The sequence below is a fragment of the Cryptotermes secundus genome, unplaced genomic scaffold (genome assembly GCF_002891405.2).
Source record: "Cryptotermes secundus unplaced genomic scaffold, Csec_1.0 scaffold584, whole genome shotgun sequence".
In the NCBI taxonomy this organism is placed as follows: domain Eukaryota; kingdom Metazoa; phylum Arthropoda; class Insecta; order Blattodea; family Kalotermitidae; genus Cryptotermes; species Cryptotermes secundus.
The window spans coordinates 1,376,040-1,398,623 of record NW_019735468.1 but is presented as its reverse complement, the minus strand read 5'-3'; the positions used below and the strand labels follow the sequence as shown (position 1 = coordinate 1,398,623).

Below are 22,584 nucleotides of genomic sequence, written 5' to 3'. Positions count from 1 at the left end.
GAGTCATGCTGCTTTTATTTTCTAGGTTACGATGACCTCCTTTCAGACATAAATCAATCTTTCACGTTTTATCTCTTCGTTTTTTATCCATGTTTACATACTGTTGCAGTACTGAAATAATTTAGACCAGTAATAGCAGGTCGTTACTATGTCTGATGACAGATTTCAACAGGCGGTGCTCGAGCGTCAGATGTTTATCGTTTTATAGCACTTTCAACGAATTTTGGCAAAGCTTGCATTTTGTTGCACTCAACTGTAGTAAGCAGATAATTTGATAAAGTTCATTTTGCCCATATTCTATATATAAAAATACAACGTGAAATCAATCATCAAAAATAGATCTAATTTATTTACATTTTCTGAGCAAATATTATTTTATCCCGAGATGTTTCGGACCTAATATGACCATCTTCATGGTCGACATTGTAACCGTTCATCCTAATTGGTGAACTATTTTGTATTAATTAAATCTATATTGTCGCGTATCGGGCGTATATCGCGACAAATAACTTCTCGATGTATTCGATGTAGCGAATTTTATTTCACATTCGCACTTACAATCACCCAAATTACAATCTGACGATTACTGCTATCTGCAGTATCACAATTAGTACACTCCAAATGCCACAATTCAACTGACTAGTCGCTGGCTACCTCGGCGGTAGCTCCAGGACTCGCTGACTGACTCAGTACAACTCTGCGGTAGCCACACTAGAACTCTTGGGTNCTCGGCTTGGCGCAACATGTCACAATATTAAGTAAATATCAAGTAAATACAAAGAGATCCGGCAGCTAGCCAACTCTTACATGCAGAAGGGACATAGTTCAAGTTTTGCTATGTGGACAGGAAGTAACATCTGGTACTTTTCCTGGAATTCTGGCAGTTTCAGCAAAGTCGGAAAGTCTTTGATAATTTGAGAGCTGACAGCTTGGAACAGCTATAACTTAGAAGTGGGAGGGCCGGAGCCTCATCCCTTGGTCGTAATGCATCAAGTCGCTGTCAACCTTAGCGTCGGGTCAGCAACTGCCAGTCACATAGCAAAGCAACATGATTGGAAATTAACAAATTTAGGGAACCTCCTAGTTAGAAAACTTAACCAATGGAAAAGGTTGGAGGAATGGATTTCTCTTGGAGTCTGTGGTTCGTGGACTTCAGGATTCAGAGAGAGTGCATTCCACCTCAAGGAGTCTGCATCCAACTTTCGGCCAAGTCAGGCACAAATTACAACTACGTCCCTTCAGTAAAAGTATTATAAGTAAATTTCTAAATAAGTGTTACTAATAGACTCCTTTGTATTCGGTGAGCTGGAGTGAATTAAATAATTACTAATTGCAAAAGTCTGAAGTGGTGAGTGTGATTGCAAGGAAAGATTCTTCCTGCCCTGCTCGAGCCAGACACGTATAAGACCCAGGGATAAGAACTCATCTCTACCAATTACAGAACAGAACCCAGATACTCCCATCTTTCCCTACTTGCGAGACACTTAATGTAGTACCGAAACAGAACTCTCGCCTACCAGCACCAACAACCAAAATCTTCCTCCCTTCCCAGCTAATTTCTCGCCATCCACGAGAAGAAGGAGGAGGGCAGTAACTCCAGTGGAGGTGTCCAGAAAGAGGTGCAGGTGAACCGCAACACCGGAAGGAAGAGGATGGTGATAAGTGGAGACCAATGTAAGGGGCACAACGAAGTGAGCGGTTAGAACATCTATGTTAAATCACATTTCACTTATATGAAAGGTTGAATGCAGTCTTGTCGATTAGTGATGTATCGATTGTCATATGTTGTAGTCGCACATTCGTTTGTTTACGATGTCGAAATAAAGATGTTGTGTTTCTAAGACGTGAAGTACTGCTCACTGCACACTCTTGTGTGTGTGTTGTGCACAACAATATACTGAAGAGAGCTTCAGGAATAAAACATGCCTGTTATGATACAGCGGTTTTCCAACATAAGAAAAAAAGTGCACAACAAAACTTCTTCCGGTGTAAGTTATTTGAGTAACCTCTTTATTGTGGTTACTGAACACCTCCCATGTGCTTCCCGGAAATCTGTTACGTCTAACCACTGCAAAATATCGAGATAAAGAAGTTCTGAATCGTATACAAATCAACATGTAGTTCAGTCTTTTGTGTTTGCATCTGATCTTTGTTTAAATAAGTTATGTCCAGTTGTTTGAAGTTGATAGTGATTCTCGGTGTCCATTTTCGAATAGTGTTCTGCTCTTCAGCTAAAAGGCAATTCGAGATTCCGAAATGCTGTCCAATTGGTGAACAATTTAACGACTCTATGGCTTGCGTTACGTCAAACTCTATTCCCGAAAACTGGGAATGGGTTATAAACAATTCCATCCCTTTAAATCAAGAAGTGACATTCTCACCTTCCAGCCCTACTATACTGGGGAATGCACATCTGAGTTGTCCATCTCCTTCCAGGTAGGTATTTTTACTACTCGAATATTAAACCTTAAAATATGTCACAGTGCGAGACAGAATGAGGCAATTTATTGCACAAGGACCCAAAAGTTAAAGGAGATACTGTTATAGTTAGTACTGATAGATCAAGTGCATAGTTAGCTCTCAAGAGCCTAAACTCACAGCAATGAGTAAGTTAAACGATTGCTGATAGTAAATGTCTTATCCTGTAAGAAATGAAACCATGTTCGCATTCATAACACTAGGAATCTATCACAATTACATACGAGCGAAAGAAGCACATAAGAAATGCATGGAAATCTCGTATAAATATACAACAAAACTAATTAGTACTTATAATTTTGTTGAAGATTAATATATTTTGGGACGTGACGCCCTATAGTCAGGTAGATAAATACCAACGTTTCGGAGGAATGTGCTGCTTCTATCTTCAGCGTATAAGTCCTTCAAAACTGAAGATAGCAGCGCACGCTCCTCCAGAACGTTGGCACCTATTTAACAAACTGTATGGTGTGACAGCCCAAAAGACAGTAAACTCAACGGTCACATTCGTGAGAACTTAAATCTGAGAAGCATTGTGACTGCGCTTAAACTTCTTCCTGAAAGCAAGTTCACGCATGTTCAACAGGTAACGAGGCAAAATACTTCATTCTGACTCCAAAGATGCAACGAAACCCAAACCGATCGATACAGCTTACATTAATACGTTTTTCAGCCTGCTTTCCTTATTTTGAAAAAAAATAAAAGTAGGCTTATGTAATCGCCATGCTGTCTGTATATCCCCCGCCCTATTAACTACTGAATGCCTGAACCAGTCTTCATTAAATTTGGTATGTACATCATGGCACCTGCGCCCATCTTAACGGCTTACTTCATAAATACCTCCCATCAGTCTGCGTGTCTATATGTATCCCCTTATCGTTGCTAGGCAACGGCTCGGTAAAATGTTACCGCTGCAACAAATACACACTCACCAAAAGAACTGTTGGAGGCGTCTTCTTCTATGCGGTCCGTGTCGTATCAGAGGAAAGTAGGTGATTAATTTCTCCCAGTACTTGTTATCTTTATTTAGAGGTAAGAAACATACCCGTTGACATCTCCTAGCGAGATTTATTAAATAATTAATTATATTCCAATTTTGCATTGAAATTCATTGGATGACACACCGACTTCGTCGCGTGAATTATTCAGGCTTAATCAACTAACTAAATGAAGTAGGAGTCTACTTGAAAAGTAACAGCTGTCAGTCAAGAGTATCCTAGAGTTTTGTGGAATCCAAGAGTGCATCATCATCATCATCATCATCATCATCATCGTCGTCGTCGTCGTCTTTTTCTTCTTCTTCTTCTTCTTCTTCTTCTTCTTCTTCTGGCTCTGCACTGCATGATGAACCTTGCCCTCCTTTACGATTGTGCTCCATTTGGCCCGATCCTGTAACTTCCGTCTCCAATTTCCGACGACCTTTATCTTAAAGCTTCTTTAACTGATCCAGGCACCTGACAGCAGGTTTGCCTACTCGCCGAGTACCCTCTGATTTGTGTTGAGTCAACTTCCTGTGAGGGTTCTCCTCCTGCATTCTTAAAAAACTGTCCTAGCCATCTCAAGCGCCCTACTTCGATCACTTGCACTATATCTAGTTCGTTATATAATTTATGAAGTTCATGGTTACACCTTGATCTCCACGTGTCATTTCCCTTCATTGGGCCATAAATTCTTCTTAATGTGCTTCTGTCAAAGATTCGGAGCACATTTTCAACTTTCCTTTTGAGAGGCAAGTACAGGCCTTGCAAACGTATTTATGGTGTCACAGGCAGCTCTGAAATGTAAGAAATGGTGAAACGTGCTGACTCCACATTCCAAAGTTTTTTTCCAGAATCTGCCTCATACCCAAGCGTTCATTACCCTGATAAAATACATCGTCCCTGGTTCCTACCCTGTACCAGATGAATCCAATCCACACGCTCCCTTTCTAGGCCTCACCCTTCTTGGTTAGCTCATCTTAATATTGTTTAACGGGAGCAAAATGATGGCAGTCCAGAATAAACAGGAGTATAATAAGGCTGTCTATTATACTGACATTTACAAGATCGGTTGAGTAAACTTTATGTGTGAAGTCCGTCTGTTTACATGCTGTAAAGTGAGAGCTCAACGGGCAGTAGTCGAGAGCATGTTTTTGATCAAGCCAACACTGAGGCCGTGCCATAGTTCAGGTGGTTAGCCGCCAGAATCTCACCGCGCTGGCCTGAGTTCAGTCCCAGTTCAGTGCATGTTGCAATTGCGGTGGACTAAGTGACACTGAAGGCCGCGCCATAAGCTCAAGCGGTTAGTCGCTGGCTTCCCACCGCGGCGGCCCGGGTTCGAGACCGGGTCTGGTCAAGTGGGATTTGTGGTGGACAAAGTGGCGCTGGGGCAGGTTTTCTCTGAGTACTTTAGTTTCCCTTGGCAATATTCATTCCACCAAATTCTCCATCATCATAATCATCAGAGGCAGGCTACAATAGGCCAATCAGTGGCCGCCGAGCCAAGTGGACCCAGTTGGGCTCCAACCCCCACTAAGAGAATTAAAAAAAATAAATAAATAAAGTGACACTGAGGAAGATCTTCGAGTACTTTCCTCAGACAATTCTCATCCCACCAAATGCTGCATTTCTCTCGTCTATCATCCGGGGTTGGTATAATGGGCCATTTAAGGCCTAAGTACCAGGGGACTAAGTCTTACTGCACCCTAGGAAAAGCAGTGTAAATATGGGACATTAAAGAAATCCTGTAATTTACGGACTGCAGTGTTTTGTATTGAATATGAGTCCGTCAGGGCTGTATATTTCTATCCAGGAAGTGCCTGGTTTGAATTTCAGCTGGGCTAGGAGTTATCTTTACTGAGGTGTGTCGTGGTTTTCTCAGTCTCTCGACGCAAATGCTGACTGCATCTTATAATATGCCCCGGCCATTTCTTTCCAAATCTCTATCGGTTAATTATTCATTATCATATTTTAATCTCAAATCATGCTATATAATCCGCTAAGATACTATGTACTTGAAACAGTGTTAATGAATAACCTTGAATAAATGACATGTGTTGGAATAAGCGTTTCCGTTCGTTACCTTGACTGATGAAGTGTGACGTTACAGCATCCGAACTAATATTTTAGAGCAGAAACTGTCAGAAGTGTTTAAAATCAAACGAAACACATCCTACGTGGATCGCTTCTTCAACTGAAAATAGAAGCTGGTCTAATACACTTCTCTGCAGACAAAACAGAAAGTAAGATATTGTATGTCATAAACGGATGTCGTTTACGCAAGTATGCCGAACACATTCGTTCTATTTTTACACCGTATTTAACTACTGCATGCCATTCTGCCACTTATAATAAGCACATTACGCAAGACTGTACTTGCTAAAAGAGGGGCGTACAAAGTAGCATCCGTAGGTTTCATGCCGCCCATGTCGAGTCGGCACATACCCCTTAATATGATCAAATGAACGCCTAACGCTAACACGGAGTCGCTTAATGCTATGTATACTATGCTATGCAGACTTCCTTAATTTGTATTGCAACACACCAATTATAGGATAGTCTCCTAAAAAGTAAGAAAAAATAGGTCTATAACATGTTTACTCTTATACAGCCTATCATTCCACATTTAATACAATAGAAATTGATGCACCGTTGCCGAACATCGCGGCTAAATACACATATTAAGGATATCTCACGTTAGGATTTTGGAACAATTAGGTATTTTGTCCCTAAATTACTTAGTGCTACCAGGAAAAAGCTGAGAAAGCCCAACAGACGTACGAGACCGCCTTTACTTCAATATCCTCCTCACAAGCGGTAGCCGGGATAGCTCAGTCGGTATAGCGACTGGCTATGGGATGGACGACCGAGGGGTTGGAGTTCGAGTCCAGGTGGGAGCAAGATTTTCTTCCTCTTTACGTCATCCACACCGGTTCTGGGGCTTACCCAGCCTCATATCCAATGGATACTAGTAGCGTTTTCTCCAAGGATAAAGCGGCAGAGGAGTAAATCTGAAAACGTGTTGGGGAGTGGAGGTATAGCTCCACCATTCTTGACCTTGGTATTGTACGGAGGTGGGATGTCAGCTTCATGCCCCTGCCGCTTTATCCTCGGGGGAAGATCCACGTCACCCATTGGAAAAGAGGCTGGGTCCTTCCAAAAGCAGGTATAGACGCTGTGGATTAGAGAAAAATCTTTCCCCTGCCGGGTATCGAACTCTGGCCGTCCAGCCCATAGGCCGTTGCTACACCAACTGAGCTATCCCGACTACCTAAGAACATTAATGTAAATTGTTTAGCTTTGTGATTCCGTAACTGACCCAACACGGGTAGGGATGATGGTGCCAAGGAACCTAACACTTTCAGGGCGATACTGCTGCATGAAGATTCCGTAACAGACCCAACACGGGTAGGGATGATGGTGCCAAGAAACCTAACACTTTCAGGGCGATACTGCTGCATGAAGATTCCGTAACAGACCCAACACGGGTAGGGATGATGGTGCCAAGGAACCTAACACTTTCAGGGCGATACTGCTGCATGAAGATTCCGTAACAGACCCAACACGGGTAGGGATGATGGTGCCAAGGAACCTAACACTTTCAGGGCGATGCTGCTGCATGAAGATTCCGTAACAGACCCAACACGGGTAGGGATGATGGTGCCAAGGAACCTAACACTTTCAGGGCGATACTGCTGCATGAAGATTCCGTAACAGACCCAACACGGGTAGGGACGATGGTGCCAAAGAACCTAACACTTTCAGGGCGATACTGCTGCATGAAGATTCCGTAACAGACCCAACACGGGTAGGGATGATGGTGCCAAGTAACCTAAAACTTTCAGGGCGATACTGCTGCATGGCATAGATTCCGTAACAGACCCAACACGGGTAGGGATAATGGTGCCAAGGAACCTAACACTTTCAGGGCGATACTGCTGCATGGCATAGACGAGTTCCGGCTGCTGATCGCAGAGAGTGGACGCCTCCACCTGAATGTCCTGGTGTACAGCACCCAGGAACGTGATCAAATGGTGACTTACACCGAGTCCTTCTGTTTCGATGCAAGAACCAAAACTGCAATATTCTGCCCGTGCTCCAAGTTGCCCTGTGTCAGGAAGTGCTGTTATGATGGGTTTGTATACAACGGGTCTGTGGGGCGATGTGTTGACACGGGACACGACGACGTGGGCTTCTGGAGACCAACTTTTCAGGTATGTTAAATCCTTGTGCTTAAATGAAGAAGTCAAAGTAACTGGACAGATTTGCGTAAGAGAAGTGTCATAATTTGTGCATGATAACTTCCACTTACGAACTTTTCAAGAACCGAACAATTCGTATTTACGAACATTTCACGGACTAATAAATTGCGACTCCTAATTAATTTAACGAGCTCAGAACCCCGTGCTTATGAACAAGTTAACACATTAACATATTTAACGATATATCTTATGAAAGAAAAAATTCAACTTACGAACATTCAGCTTGCAAACACATTCCAAAAAAAGCACACCAAATATTATTACGATGATAAAATCAAGGAGGATGAGATGGAGCGACATGTAGCACAAGTGGTAAAGATAAGAAACACAAAGATAATTTTAGTTGGAAATTCTGAAGGTAACAACCAACTTGGTTGACCTAGGCTTAGATGGAAGTGTGAAATTAAAATATGTCTTAAAGGGATGAGATATTCTTATGTGAGCAGAATCATCTGGCTCAAAACAGGAACCAGTGCCGGGCTCTTGTTAACGTATTTGTCAAAGTTCGGGTTCCGTACAAAATGGTGAATTTCTTTACCAGCTGAGCGACTTAACTTCCCAAGGTCTCTGCTTCATGAAGAAGGTTCAGAGCCTCAGATACTCTCTGAGAAAATGAATATAAAAATGATGATTTAAAAGCGAATAATTGAGAATTTTCATTCCAGCTTGTTAGTGAGCGACCATAATTTATCCAGTTGATAACGCGTAATGTAGATCACCAACACCAGATTTGCAACTGCAGTTCAGTAACAGAAGGCATTCTGGTCTGTCACTCCACTGGACATTTTGTGAACACCACCACCATCGAGCGTGACCAGTTTGATTTATTTAACTAAAAACCTTTACATATTTCTGTTCCAGGAGATCAACAATAGATGGTGCTCAGTACGACAGGACATGCTTTACAATTATAAATGTCAAGTCTTTAACAATTCTACCTCTCGGAGTTAATTAATTACACGTTCTCTCCCTCCCTCTCTATGGCTCTATATCCCTTCTGACCTAGGGCGATTTTTCGGTTTCTTAATCCTATACTAAGTCGGTAGGACTCCTTGGACGGGGATCAGCCCGTCGAAAGGCCGCTACCTACACAGAGAACAACACAAACGCAGAATAAACGCACAAAGCACCCATACTTCGAGTGCGATTCGAACCCACGATTCCAGTGCCTGAGTGGGCGAAGACAGTTCCTGCCTTAGACCGCGCGGCGAGTGTAATCAGCAATTACACTAACAATTACAGTAAAAATTGAAATTATTCAGAACATGAATGTTAAAGCGTATAGCTGTTAATACGTTAAAATGATTTGAAATATGCTTTAATTGTTTTATAAATACATATATATTCGACTTAGAAACTGTGCGTGGAGTCTTCGCACATTAATCATCCGGATAAAAAAGTGTTTTAACACATTAACAGCTGTACGCTTTAACACTGATGTGCTCAATAACTCTCATTTTTACTGTAACTGTAAATGTAATTAATTAACTACACGGGGGTAATATTGGTGAACAATTGACCTTTATAATTATAAAGCACCTCCTTCCGTGTTAGGTACCTTTGATGATGTTCTCCTAGGACAGAAACATATAAACGTTTTTATATAATTAAATCAAATTGTTTACACTCAATGGTGTTGTTCACTTAATACCAGCTGTAGTAGTTTCTGAATTGATATAAGCGTACAAACAGACACTCTGACACTATTATGTACACATTTTTTGCACTGTGCAAATAATGCGTAAAGGACACGCATTGTTAATTTATATTACACTTATGTTATTGGATGTAGCTTGTCACATTTGCTGGATATTGTATCAGGCTGGAGTAGCAGAAGAGGGCTACTACGTCATAGGGAACAGACGCCCCAGCTGTGAATCCGGGTCTGCGACAGTGATAACATCAAGCAACTCTACAAAATTCGCTGTGGGTGAAGATGGCAGTGTTAAGGTATTACGATTTTAAAGCTCTTCCACATTTTGGACTATCCCTGAAGCATGGTAAACAGGAGTATCAACGCATTATGATCTCTAGGGGACTGGACGTATAGTTCACCATTCTTAACCTCATTCGTATGTGTCNACTTGAGTAGTGAATACGACGTAGGAAAAATCCTGAACAATTTTATATTTTAATATTTAATTTTTAACATTTATCAATATATATGATAAATATATATTTTAATTATTTTAATATGAAGACGACAAGGCATGTAATGAACTAGTTTAACGTTAAGCAAATAAGCACCTGAGGATGGCACTTTTGTGCCGAAACATGTAGTGCGAGTGAGAGGAGTGAAGTAGATAAGTGTATGCACTAGAAGACGGTGAAATAAATCATGGACTTGAATCAGTGTAACAGGACGCTAAAATATAACATAGTCAATCACAATAATTCTACACTTCATTGAATAACTGATAGGTTCGAACGTCGATAAAATCACAAATGACTCCCCTCCCCCCCAAAAAAAGGCAGCACGAGGCCACCGAGGACCAAAAATTACAAATACCCAATTTTCACCCAAACCACAAACGTGCGACCAGTAGCAACAACAACGCACACACATCTAATGTCTAAGTTCCTATAAAGGACACAGTTTCGTAAACACACCATATGCAGTATATACGCTCCATTTTCCACACAATATCGCACCTAAAAAGAAACCCCTGTATGTAATAGGATAACTTTTATAGAATAACAATAATTTTAACATAAGCTTTATCTACTTGTATTTAGATAAATATTTCAATATATTTAAATATTGTAATACTACGTAAAAATGGTACATGACAAGACTAACAGCAATAGATCCACTACGACACGCAATCCAGTAATGAACGTTAAATGCATTTCACTGTTTATAAACGCCTGATGATGGTTGTTAACGGCCGAAACATTTTAATAAACTAACTGATTTTATTGACATTCGAGTCTGTTCTTAACCTCGGTACTAGACTGAGGTCAGTGGTCAGCTTTACGTCCCTGCCACTTTAACCCCGAGAAAACAGCCCCGGTATCCATTGTATGGGAGGCTAGGTGGGCCCCAGAGCGGATCTAGACATTATGGAGAGGAGAAAACTCTCCTAACTCCATTAGAAATCGAACTTCGATCCCTCGGTTGTCCAGCTCATAGCCTAGTGGCTGTACCAACAGAGCTACCCGTTTCTTCTTCCTTTAAGATTTCCCTACTCAAATTTTGAACGCATTTCTCGTCTCTTCCATATCAGAAAATATCCCACTCATCTCATCCTTCTTGATTTGATTATTCTAACAATATCTGGCAACGAATTCAAATTACGAAGTTCATTATGAAATTTTCTGCATATTTCCGTTATCTCGTCTCCCATAGATCCAAATGTTCTCTTTGGTACTCCGTTCTCAAACATTCTTTGCATGTACGAGCATACAGAGAGAACAAACAAAACAATAAATTAATTATTATACCACTTAATGTTCGGTACTGCATAATTTTCGTCAGTATAGATTTCCCACATACAGGATATTGGTGGGAAGGCCAGAAGGAAAGACATCAGTGGGAAGACCAAGGCGTAGGTGGGTGGACAATATTAAAATGGATCTTAGAGAGATAGGATTGAATGGTATAAATTAGATTGATCTGGCTCAGGATAGGGATCAGTAGAGGGCTCTTGTGAACATGGTAATGAACCTTCGGGTTCCATAAAATGCTGAAAAATTCTTGCGTAGCTGCACAATTGGCGGCTCCTCCAGAAGGGCTCAGCTCCATGAGTAAGTAAGTAAGTAAGTAATGTACTTCCAGTATGTAAGATTCATCAGACAATACTGAAGATTTACAACTCTCCAAGTTGACAAACTTCGATTCACACGAATAATTTAATGAAATATGCGGTATACGTTACACAGACCTAAATAGGCCAACATAAAATTTCACAATCATTTTACATCTATCGCAGTCTAACAGAAGGATATATAGGCCTACTGTTTTGTAGCTGCCTCCGTGTTACTTCGCGCATCTTACATTTCCCTGCAGAACTTCCATATTCCGCCACCTTAGCCTCGCTACGCTCCAGCACCATGCATTAAATGGCTCTAATGTTCCCCCCTGCCGGTCACGGTAGCCGAGTGGTCTAAGGCATGCACTGTCTTCGCTCGCTCGGAAGCCGGGATCGTGGGTTCGAATCCCACTCAGGGCATGGATGTTTGTGTGCGTTTTTCTGTGTTTGTCTACAGGTAGAGGCCTTGCGACGAGCTGATCACCCGCCCAAGGAGTCCTACCGAATGTGTAAGATCTAGAAAAACCGAAGTGAACGGAGAAGTTCGTGGAGGTAGGCCTAGGCCCACTGGGGCTGTAGTGCCAAGGAAAAAAAATGTTCCCCCCTACTTAAAACTTCCCATGGCCGCCATGTTGGTATTATTGAGGGCAAGGAACTGATATAGTCGGGTTCAACGTTAATATCAATTTTCATTAAATAATACCGTACTGTAGCATCCTGTTGCACTCTTCCATTTTATCGTAATTATTATTTTACAGTTTTATGTGCAACTATTTATTAATTTATAATTATTATTATTATATTATTTATTATTATTATTATTTTACAATTAAGTTTTAAACTTAAAATTTGAGAATTTATATGTCACAACATGTTTCGGCCAATATGGTCATCATCAGGTGTTAGAATATATCTAATGGAGGAAACTGCTGCTTTCTGTGTAGGTCCTTCGGACGTAATAATCTCTTCTAAATAATAGGACTGAATAGTAAAACGTTCTGAACATAATACTTCGGATGTCTGGTTACCTTCGAATGAAGTAATGGAGAAACAGAGACCAATAGTTGGTATAACGTAGTTAAATAAACGTCAAATTATTTCTTTTAGGTTTCCGGGTACCCGCAGGCTGTGCCCTGGCACGAATACTGCGGAGATACAGGCATGCTTTTGGTGTGTCCCGGGCGACTCAGGACCGAGGTTCGGAAGTTCTTGATATATGGTGTCCTACTGCTTATAGCTGGTGCCCTCCTCATTGGTGTGGTTATCACGGGCTTCCTGCTGCCGAGCAAGGTCGCCAAAAAACTCCACAACCTTGTCTTCGCAGCCCACAACTCAATGCTCGCCACTGCATATGTGGCTACGGGCGTGGCCCAGATCATACCCAACAAGAGGAATGCGGCTTGTTTCTCTCTGGGTATGTGAAGTAGCGCAGTAACCGACTAACTCATCGGCAAGAGAATTCAAAGATTCAGTATCGACAAGACAGACATCCTCGATTGCCTGTGGCCTAAAGCAACTCATATTTTCCACATAATTCTTTAATTACAGTATATAAATTTTATTTTTGGAAGTGACTTCTTAAAGTCAACTAACAAAAACTATGTTTTATTACATACATTATCAGATCAGCTATTCTGCTGACATAAATATTTGCTCTTTCAACGTTACTTCAAAAAACATTTTGTCAGAATTTAATTTTATCATTTTCACATAGCCTATTTCTGAAAAGATGAACATGCATATATAATTTCAGTCCTAAAATATAAAGGGAAGAACCCGTTTAAAAGAGTTAGGTGTATGTAGGAGCATAATATTAAAATGGACCCTCAATATCTTGTATGTTAATGTATGAATCACACTGAGGACATCGACAAATGGAAGGTTGTTGTGAACACGGCAATGGATCTACGGGTTTCATAAAAGCAAGGAATTTCTTCACTAACTGAATGACACGAAGTTTTAAGGGATCTTCTGGATTTATCAGCGATGAAATGAAGCAGGGAAGGGGGTCATTTCACAGTGTCGTAGGGTACTTCCAGTTTTGCATTCGTTTTGCGAGGAATTTCTTGAATACTTGAGGGACTATTCGTTCCTGAAGAAATCTGCTCCGTACAGTAAATTGATAGGACTCTTCGAAAAGGAAATCACAAAAAACGGACGTTTGCATTGCATTTTTCTCTTAGTACCGAACAGGCATTGATGTACAGTTATGTAAAGGGTGCTGTGGAAATTATGAGAGGAAGTCGCTGATTTCGAATATATATCGCGTTATCTACTCACGCAATTACTTGAACAGCTTCAGATTTTCACTACGTCTCTGATGGGTAGTATTTAAGACGCTAACCTGTGAGTGTGTTTGCGTTTACAACTTAAAATCTCAACCCACTTCATATGTCTTCTTTTCACATCCTTAAATTACATATCGTTGATAGCTTCTTCTGGTTAATTAAATTTCCACCGTTTAAATAAATAAGTTATACAAATATTCAGCGTTTTCCGTACAGTTAAACTGTCATAAACTTTCCTCGTTAATTATCGGGGCATAGCGTACATTGAATTTGTGGCAGAGTTCCAGCTTGTCACTTGCATGAGAGGGAACAAAATTTTTATCTGCAACGTACACTGAAGTAAGATATCAAATAAGTGTCCAATACAGTCTCTTATTTAATTAATGATATCATAAAGAACTTATAATTCTGCTGGAAAGTAAAAATTGAACGTCCTTCTACACATGAAGAAGTACGGGGTAGTTTTCAAGGTTCAACCTCAGTGAGTGTAGTCAATCAAGAAGAATGAATGCAACCTACATACAACCAAATGTGTAAGTTATATCATCGTCATCATCATCATCATCATCATCTGCTGGCAGGTATTCGGGCCACTTTACTCCTTCCAGTCTCATCCGTCCAACAGAATCTTCAAAGGACTTCCTCGGTTTTCTTTTTATCAATATGGTTTGTAACTGTTTAACAGTTTAGAAGACTAATTCATTGCACCTTGTCAACATGTTGAATCTAATTAGTCTTATACGTCGAAATTTTGTCCAGTAAGTATTATTTCTTAATTCTTTCAACACTGCAAGCATGATCGAAGTCACTATTGTTTCCAAGGGGGTGGGAACCAATTAGAAAATATGTTTAAAAATCTACGTTTAAGACGTTGAAGACTATTGTTATGAATCCAGGACAGAAGACTATGTCTTTTGAAATATATTTGATTTTTATTATTACTAGCTGCTATGTTCCTTTCTTTTCTTCAGTTTCGGTTTTTACAGAAGTCCACAGGAGAAGGCAGAAATCTGCTTTGCCCTCACGCCCGAGCCCATGTCTATAAGTGCGAAGTGTTAAAAATTCTGACTCGTAAAGAAATGTAACTGAAATTTCTATGACGCTTTGTGGCATGGTGATGCATCCTGTGTAGGGAAGGCTGCCATACGGTAGGGGTCTCTTAAGCACCATTATTGTGGTGACGTTCCTGGGGGCCTAGGGTCAGTAAGAGTCGAACCAATAACAATTTCTGCATGAATCTTCTTACGGTGGTTCTTTTCTTTCCTGCTTATTTAGATTTGTATTTAGATTTTGCCATCACCATCGATATTATGATGAAATGCTGACAAAATCTATAATACCCACGGCAGAACACATACGCCGACTTTCCTTAATAAATTTATCTTCGTGTGGAAGAAAGAAGAAATAGAGAATACAAAAAGAAAACAGTAAGATTAAGATAACTAAAAGTATTAATTACAAATCAAAAGAAAATATCATATTGACTGGTAATTTACAGTCTATGTCTCTATCTATCTATCTATCTATCTATCTATCTATCTATCTATCTATCTATCTATGGCTCCACGGCCCTTGTGGACTTTGGCCGCTTTTTCTGTTTCTTATTCTATACACAGTCGGTAGGACTCCTTGGATGTGGGATCAGCCCGTCGCAAGGCCGCTTTCTGCACACAGAATAGTAAACGCACACAAAAATCCATGCCTCGAGTGGGATTCGGATCCACGTTCCCGGTGTTCGAGCGGGCGAAGACGTTTCATGCCTTAGACCGCGCGGCTGCAATGTACAGTGCACTTGCCTCTATAATTAGCCGCCATCTTCCGGATTGTGAATACCATACATATATCACACACGTATTACACACAAACCCAACTTAACAGTTGTTCAGGGGATAGTGTACGAGTATGCCTGGACATCAGTGCCCTACTTTTGCACCGGTACGTGTGCCAGTGTTCCATGCAACATTCTGCGTGACAGCTCAGCGAGAGCGCGCGTACTTCCCCGGCGTGACAGCTGAAGAGTCTCTTTCGTTTAGGTTAGCAGTCTCGGCAAGACATGCTGCTGTTGTGGAGTGTAGTGATTTCTGTGGTGACTGCAGTACCCCAGCACGGCTTCACTGTAAACAAGTGCTGCTCTCAAGACCAGGCTCTAACCCCGGACTTCACGTGCACGGGTTACAAGAATCGTTATTCACACTCGATGAGCGAGTTCCCGCCCTGGCTGTTATCCGAAGTGACAGTTGGTTCACAACCTCTCTCCAAGTTCCGTCTCACGCCTCAGTTCGGCAGCCAAGCAAGGTGTGAAGGTCGCCAGCACCTGATATTTGCATATGACGTAGATCTGCTCACGTTACGGGAAGATGGAGGGCTTATTTTGTATGATGATGATTATAAGAAGAACACAACATTCCCAGTTTCAGCTTTCTGCTTCGATAGTTTGTTACTCAAGGGTAGTCAAACCGTTAATGTGATCCTATTGTGCCCATGTGATACTATGACATGCATCAGAAAGTGTTGTCCTCCTGGAAGATATTTAGATGAAAATCAGAATTGTGCGCCACAAGATATGGATATCGCGAAGCACACATCATTTCATGATGATTCTTCCAAGTACTTTCAGCTGATCGGATTTCCTCACTGCCAAAGTGTAGGTGCTTACTTGCTGAACCCATTGACACAACGAAGTGAGAAACGTCTGCAGTATCGGTTCCTGGACGATGGTCGGGTGGAAGGACGCGGGTTCGAACAACCAATACCCGTTGCAGAGTACTGCTGGGATGTGACAATCGACGAGGATGGCAACGAAACTCCGAATCTCTTATACTGCAAGAGATGGGAGAGTCGTGGTTTGTGTAGTGAGCGGAGGGTCTTCTATGGGGCAATGCTACTTATAGACGCCGGCTTCCTCTCGACTACTCTCATCGTCTATGCCGCATTACCAGAGCTGAGGAATGGACTTCACACCAAGTACCTCATGGCTCATACTGCGAGCTTCCTAGTTGCCTGTCTGTTCCTGGGAATTGGGCAGCTTCTACCTGATCTGCACTATGAGTTTTGTATCACAATAGGTGAGACACTGCGTCCACTGATTTCATGAGTCTGCGGAACAGTTGGTCTTCCTTCCTATTCTTGTTTTCATTCAATCTGTGTCCTTTCCATTTTAACATTCTTACACAAAAACGTAGTTATCCTTACTGCACATATCACCTACCGCCAACATAGCTTATAGCCTATGTATTGGATTACGTATCAGCATTATGAGCCTAACAATTAGCAGTTTCTACTAGAGACCTGTGGGATGTTGTTTTTAAGCTAAAACATTTCCGAATTTATAATTCTTAAATTTAACAATACAATAAAAAACATACAGTTTTTCTCTAGCACAATAAACATCTACATTTTGTATCTTTCGTCATTTTTTACATAAAAATACTCCAAACACAGTACAAATAAAGCTTCCTGTTCTCCAGGAAGTGTGTTTGAATCATATACATTTTAGTATTATATTAATCACTGATGGTATACATATAGTATATACGTATTAGTTTCGAGGCTTCACGTCCAACCCGACCAACTGTCAAGTCAGAATAGCGGGACGCGTGCCGCTGGCTGAGGAGCACTACTCTGGCTTACGCAACAAATTCTATGGTTGCATTTTGCTTCTAAGAACAATTATTTCTGAATGGTAACTTTAAAAGACAATGTACACACCCTATGTGAATTGAGAGAAGCAAGTATCTAAAAGGATAACTCAGATCAAAGTGATAATATTTTTATTTTATTTCTTATGGTTTATTTAACGACTGCCTGAAATCCAGATCTACAAATCAAATTGTTACGATTAGTCAATGATGAAATGGAAAGATGTGGAAAGAAGCGGCCATGGCCTAATTTGTGGTATTATCACTCCATTTGCCTAAAGGACTGAAGAAACCCGCTAAAAACTGATTGGCGGTAAATCGCCAGTCCTAGAATAACTTTGACTTAGGTTGTCCAGTGATTAAGATTAGCTCTTTTTAAGCGGTCAAACAGAGTAGGTGTCTCCTTCTTCATCTGAGGATGGAAACGTATCCAGTTTCCGAAACGTTGCGTTCTCTAGTTGTTAAAATACTGGACTATGGATAAAACCCCAAAACCCAGTGATTCTGCTTTGGTAACGCTTATATAATGAGATATGTTTTGTTCTTCTTGCAGCCTTCACTATCCAATTCACTTTCCTGGCGGCCTTCTTGTGGCTGAATGTAATGTGCATCGACATTGCGTGGGCGTTTAGGTAAGTCTTGTAACTTAACTTCATCCTTCACTTCGTACTCGCATCCAAAGTTGTTCTGTTATTCTGAACTAAAATAATGCTAACATGCACTTCTTACTTACTTACCTACTTATGGAACTGAGCCCTTCTTGAGGAGAAGCCAAATCTGCAGCTACTCAAGAATTTCCCAGCATTTTATGGAACCAGAAGGCTCATTACCGTGTTCACAAGAGCCCTTTACTGGTCCCTACCCTGAGCTAGCACAATCCAATCCATACCACCCCATCCTATCTCTCTAATATCCATTTTAATATTGTCCACCCACCTACGCCTTGGTCTTCTATGAAACCTAAATTCTAAAACTTACCAAAAGGAACAGTTTTCCCGTTTGCCATGCAGGAACTACTAAGCGAAATAAATGTAACACCTACTCTAAGAAACAGGAAGCGTCATACTTCACGTACGTAACCTTCCGGAAGAAATGTCTGTCTCAATTTCCCATCACCGTATGAATACAGGAAGTACGCTGAAAACAGAATTTGCTGATTTTCTAATGATGACATAACGGCCTATATCACTAACTTACGATGATACACCTTCGTTCCCACAGTAGATGAAGTACAGACGATAAACAGACATTGGTAATTATTTAAGATCTAAGGTTTTCGCGGAGGTGAATTTTCTCGGCGCATTTAGTATCGAGACTTCATAGGATCGCACGGTTGGATGATACATGAATGATGAATATTTGGAAACGATAGATCATGGCTTAATCGAGGTATTACCCAGGCATTTGATCGGAGGGAATGAGGAGAACCGTGGAAAGCCTCACTCAGGATATGCGTTGTCCCGTCCGAGATCCGAAATGAGCACCTCTCGGATATAAATCTAGAACCTTACCGCCAAGCCAACCTCTTCGGTTTCACGGCTGTGAAGATTTGGATTGTGGTCTCCTAGGATATGACACTGTTTAGTCTGGTAGGAGGTTATCTATGTAATGGGGGAATTCTCTCCCACGGGGTAAAGTGGCTAGGGAGTAAATTTGGTCACTCACTTTCATGTAGCGGCGAGGTGAAGAGTGGGTGGGGCCAGTCATTTTCTGTTGAGTCAGGCTGCGTCACCGAACCGGAAATATCTTGAAGCGGAATATGGACGGCTTTGATGAAAATTTCCTCTAGTGCATCATTTACGTAAAAATAAAATTAAGAAACGAAAACGAATCTGTCTCTCTCTCTGGCCATTTATCTGTCCCTTTTCTCCCAAACGGCGCGACTACGAAAAAGCTGGCAAGACAAAAGTTGTTTCCCATGAAGAGACAATCCAGGGAAAATGATATTTTTGCTGCAAACGTACAGTCCAATCCAGCTTGTTTCCCCATTACTTTCTCCGTAAGAAAGGCATTCGTATCGTGACAACAATAGGGTTGTTGCTAGGATACAGAAAAAAAACTGTATTCTGCTGTTGTCAGGATGGGGGTCGGCCCGAACTATCTTCAGCTGTTGTGAGGATACGGGGGAAACCCGAAATTCTCTGTCGTTACAAGCATGCGAAGGAAAACCCAAACTATTTTCTGCCGTTACCAGGACACAGGGGGAAACCCCAGTTATCTTTTGTCAATATTAAAATACCATTGACAATCCAAATTGTGTTCTTCCTTTGCTAGATAATGGAAAGGAATGACTATATGTCAAACACATAACAGGGATGGTAGGGAAATATGGGAGAAAAGAGGGAAGGAAATCATACATCGAGTAGGCAACCTTAAGGAAGAACAGACCTGTTTAAGCATGTTTGAACTTCCCAACGGCGTATGAATACCGAAAGTATGTTGGAAATACACTGTAGTACTCCTGTAACTATAGCTATGACGCGACTTTGTTCCCACGCTGGGCAGAGTAAATGAAATGGACAAAGGCATTGAAGACCGGAAGTGAGGAAGATGTTTTAACTTGAGTGAGGAGGAAAGAAATGATGACAGAACGGATAAGAGATGGAAAACAAATACCGGACAAACAAGGGGAATGATTACCCCACATCAGATTTTAAGAGCAGCAAGAGTAACTACCATAAACAAGAAAATTACTCTCTAAAATTTTATGTACAGTCTTATCCAGCCTAAAATGTGCAGAGCTTCAATGCATCTCCATAAGCCTTCATAGAATGGTGCTCAGTTAAAGAGGCGAGTTTATCTTTGCCTTTCCGAAGATCCGGTATAGTGGCGGGCTTATGTACTAGGGGTGTCGTATTTTCACGTTTCACTATATAAAACTTATTTATCTGCCTATTTCCTTTCTTACGAAAGAAAGTAACATAGAAAGAAAGTAGGTTTTCGGGATCACTACGCTCTCTGCATGTGTCCAATTTTTTCTAATCTGTTGATCAGTTTCCACGAAACTTGTTATGAGCATTCTACCATTAGAGGCCACCAGAACGTCATACTTTTTAATTTCCTACAGTCGGTAATTACAACATGGGGGACGCACGAAACTTTTAGGTACAAATGTCAGTAGCTCCATTTATACAGGGCCCTGAAATTAAGAATGAAATAGATCTTCGAAAAATACACAACTGTTGTTGAGGCGAGTTTCTTCCTCTCTCTTTCTTTTTTCTTTTTCTTTCTTTCTTTCTTCTTGGGTGTGTGTCTCTGTGTGTAAAATAATGGGATTTGGCTGCAAGAACTCTGTATTCAGCTTTCAGTTTCATGGCGATGTCTAATTCATCACTTAAGCGGCCTCCGTAGTCTAGAGGTAACGTTCCCACCTCATGACTCGTAGTACGCGGGTTCAAATACCCGGCGGAGGTCGTCGAATTTTTAAGGGCGGAAAAATTCAGGGAACAAGTCCTCCGGGAGGGACTTTAAGCCGTGGATCCCGTGTCGTAGCTTTACGGCACGTAAAAGAACCTCATATCTCCAAAGGAGGTCACTGAGCCAAATTAACGGACGTTTCCCACCCAACAGCAGTCTCTAATACCTCTGGTAGATGGGGGAAGCATTATAGATACCTCTCAGCTAGTAGAGCCGGTCTCGCTGGCTGGGCGGGACTGATGGTAAGCACCAGTACCGGTATGATATAGAGACTGGTAGAAATCATAGAGGGAAGCACAATGGACCAATACAGGTCTCAGTGCATGGGGAAACCCACCCTCTCCAATAACTAACTAACTAACTAACTAACTAACTAATTCATCAGTTGGGCTAACATACTGTGACATTTAAACCTGTATCTAGGAAACGACCACAAAAGAAGCAACTATACAACAGCCATTGCTATGTAATGGTTCTACAAACAAGGGTCGTTGCTAGGTAACGGCAGTAACAGATACGTAACACGCAACATTGGAGTAACTGGAAAGCGGTATGCTCTACGCGGTCCGTGCGATAGCTACGTGATGCAACAACAGAAGAACTGTTGGGAGAGATGTTTTCTGTACGGTCCATGCCGAGGCTACAAAATGAGTAGAAGCTGTGACTACGAGAGAATCTTGAGACGGCAGTGAGAAGAGTAGGAGGTTGGTGTGAGATGGCCGCCAGCCTGGGAGTTAATTGGAGCAATGTGTGAGTTGTGAGACAGTCGCCGCCAGTAAGGACGTGAACATGAAATCTGAGGAAGCTACGGCATTGGAAGCCGTTACCAGGCGACGGCCAGTGAATACATAGCAGACTGAGAAGACTTAAATGTGTGCTGTAGTAAATGTAGTTTGGGAATTGGCGATAGCGCTATAGTTATTTGTAGTTACGTTCTGTAAGAGTTCAGTAAATTCAATTACCAGTCTATAGTCACTCCTCCACGTGACAATATGAAGTTCGGTATGGGGCTAGATCATAAACATACTTACACATGCATGAAACACTGTTTATAAGTCAGTAGTTGTAAGCATGGTGCCGGAGAGAAACTCTGAGGTTATGCTCCAGAAAAACAAAATTGTACTCAAACCTCAAGTTCTTCCAACGATAGACGAGAATAATAACAATAGCAATAATAATAATAATAATAACGTAACAATAATATGCGACATCGTAAATTGCAAGCAATAACATTTTTCTGGACCAAACGTAGTTTTTCTTACCATCTACGCAAAAGTTCAGCACGCTAGCCCATAGACTAAATTGAATTCTGTTGTTTATATTTTAATTTATGGTTTATTTGACAACGCTGTAAGTGGTTCGGACTATATATCACATGCCACCGAATGACAGGTTGATCAGTGAATGATCAATTGGAATTAATGTGAAAGGAAGTGACTGCGATCTATTTTGAAATACTATCTTAGCACTTGGCAGGAGGAACTGAAGAAAACCGCGAGAAATATCAATGATGATGATGATGATGATAATCAGTTTCCCGGTCGAGATTCGACCCCGGGATTCCTCGAATACGAATCAGAAGGATTAACGTATGAGTCAACTAGCTCAGTGAATTTACCTTATCTAAATATGACATTGTGAACGGAGAAGTTCATGGCGGTAGGCCTAGACCCACTGGGACTGTAGTGCCAAGAAAAAAAAAATATATATGACATTACCGAAGTGAACGGAGAAGTTCATGGGGGTAGGCCTAGACCCACTGGGACTGTAGT

General features: G+C 41.2%; 2 protein-coding genes across 4 annotated transcripts in view; one reads left to right on the top strand and one right to left on the bottom strand.

Annotated features, from left to right (window-relative positions):
- The window catches only part of LOC111869355 (CXXC-type zinc finger protein 1), a 54,360-nt gene that overhangs the window by 22,308 nt on the left and 9,468 nt on the right, over nt 1-22,584 (bottom strand). Inside the window, exon 1 of one of the 2 annotated variants that reach the window (XM_023860823.2) lies at nt 5,539-5,688. The exons of the other annotated variant lie outside the window; for it this stretch is intronic. The gene's annotated coding sequence lies outside the window, so the exon portion shown is untranslated. Of the gene's footprint in view, nt 1-5,538; nt 5,689-22,584 lie in introns of those variants that run through there. 2 annotated transcript variants of the gene reach the window in all.
- Nucleotides 1,907-22,584, top strand: part of LOC111869354 (G-protein coupled receptor Mth2) — a 35,895-nt gene continuing 15,217 nt past the window's right edge. The window contains exons 1-5 of one of the 2 annotated variants that reach the window (XM_023860819.2): nt 1,907-2,436; nt 7,384-7,669; nt 9,539-9,667; nt 12,577-12,883; nt 17,949-18,027. In XM_023860819.2, the coding sequence (XP_023716587.1) occupies nt 2,165-2,436; nt 7,384-7,669; nt 9,539-9,667; nt 12,577-12,883; nt 17,949-18,027 (1,073 nt within the window). In that variant the 5' untranslated portion in view covers nt 1,907-2,164. Of the gene's footprint in view, nt 2,437-7,383; nt 7,670-9,538; nt 9,668-12,576; nt 12,884-15,573; nt 16,823-17,948; nt 18,028-22,584 lie in introns of those variants that run through there. The other variant, XM_023860818.2, reaches the window with a different exon arrangement.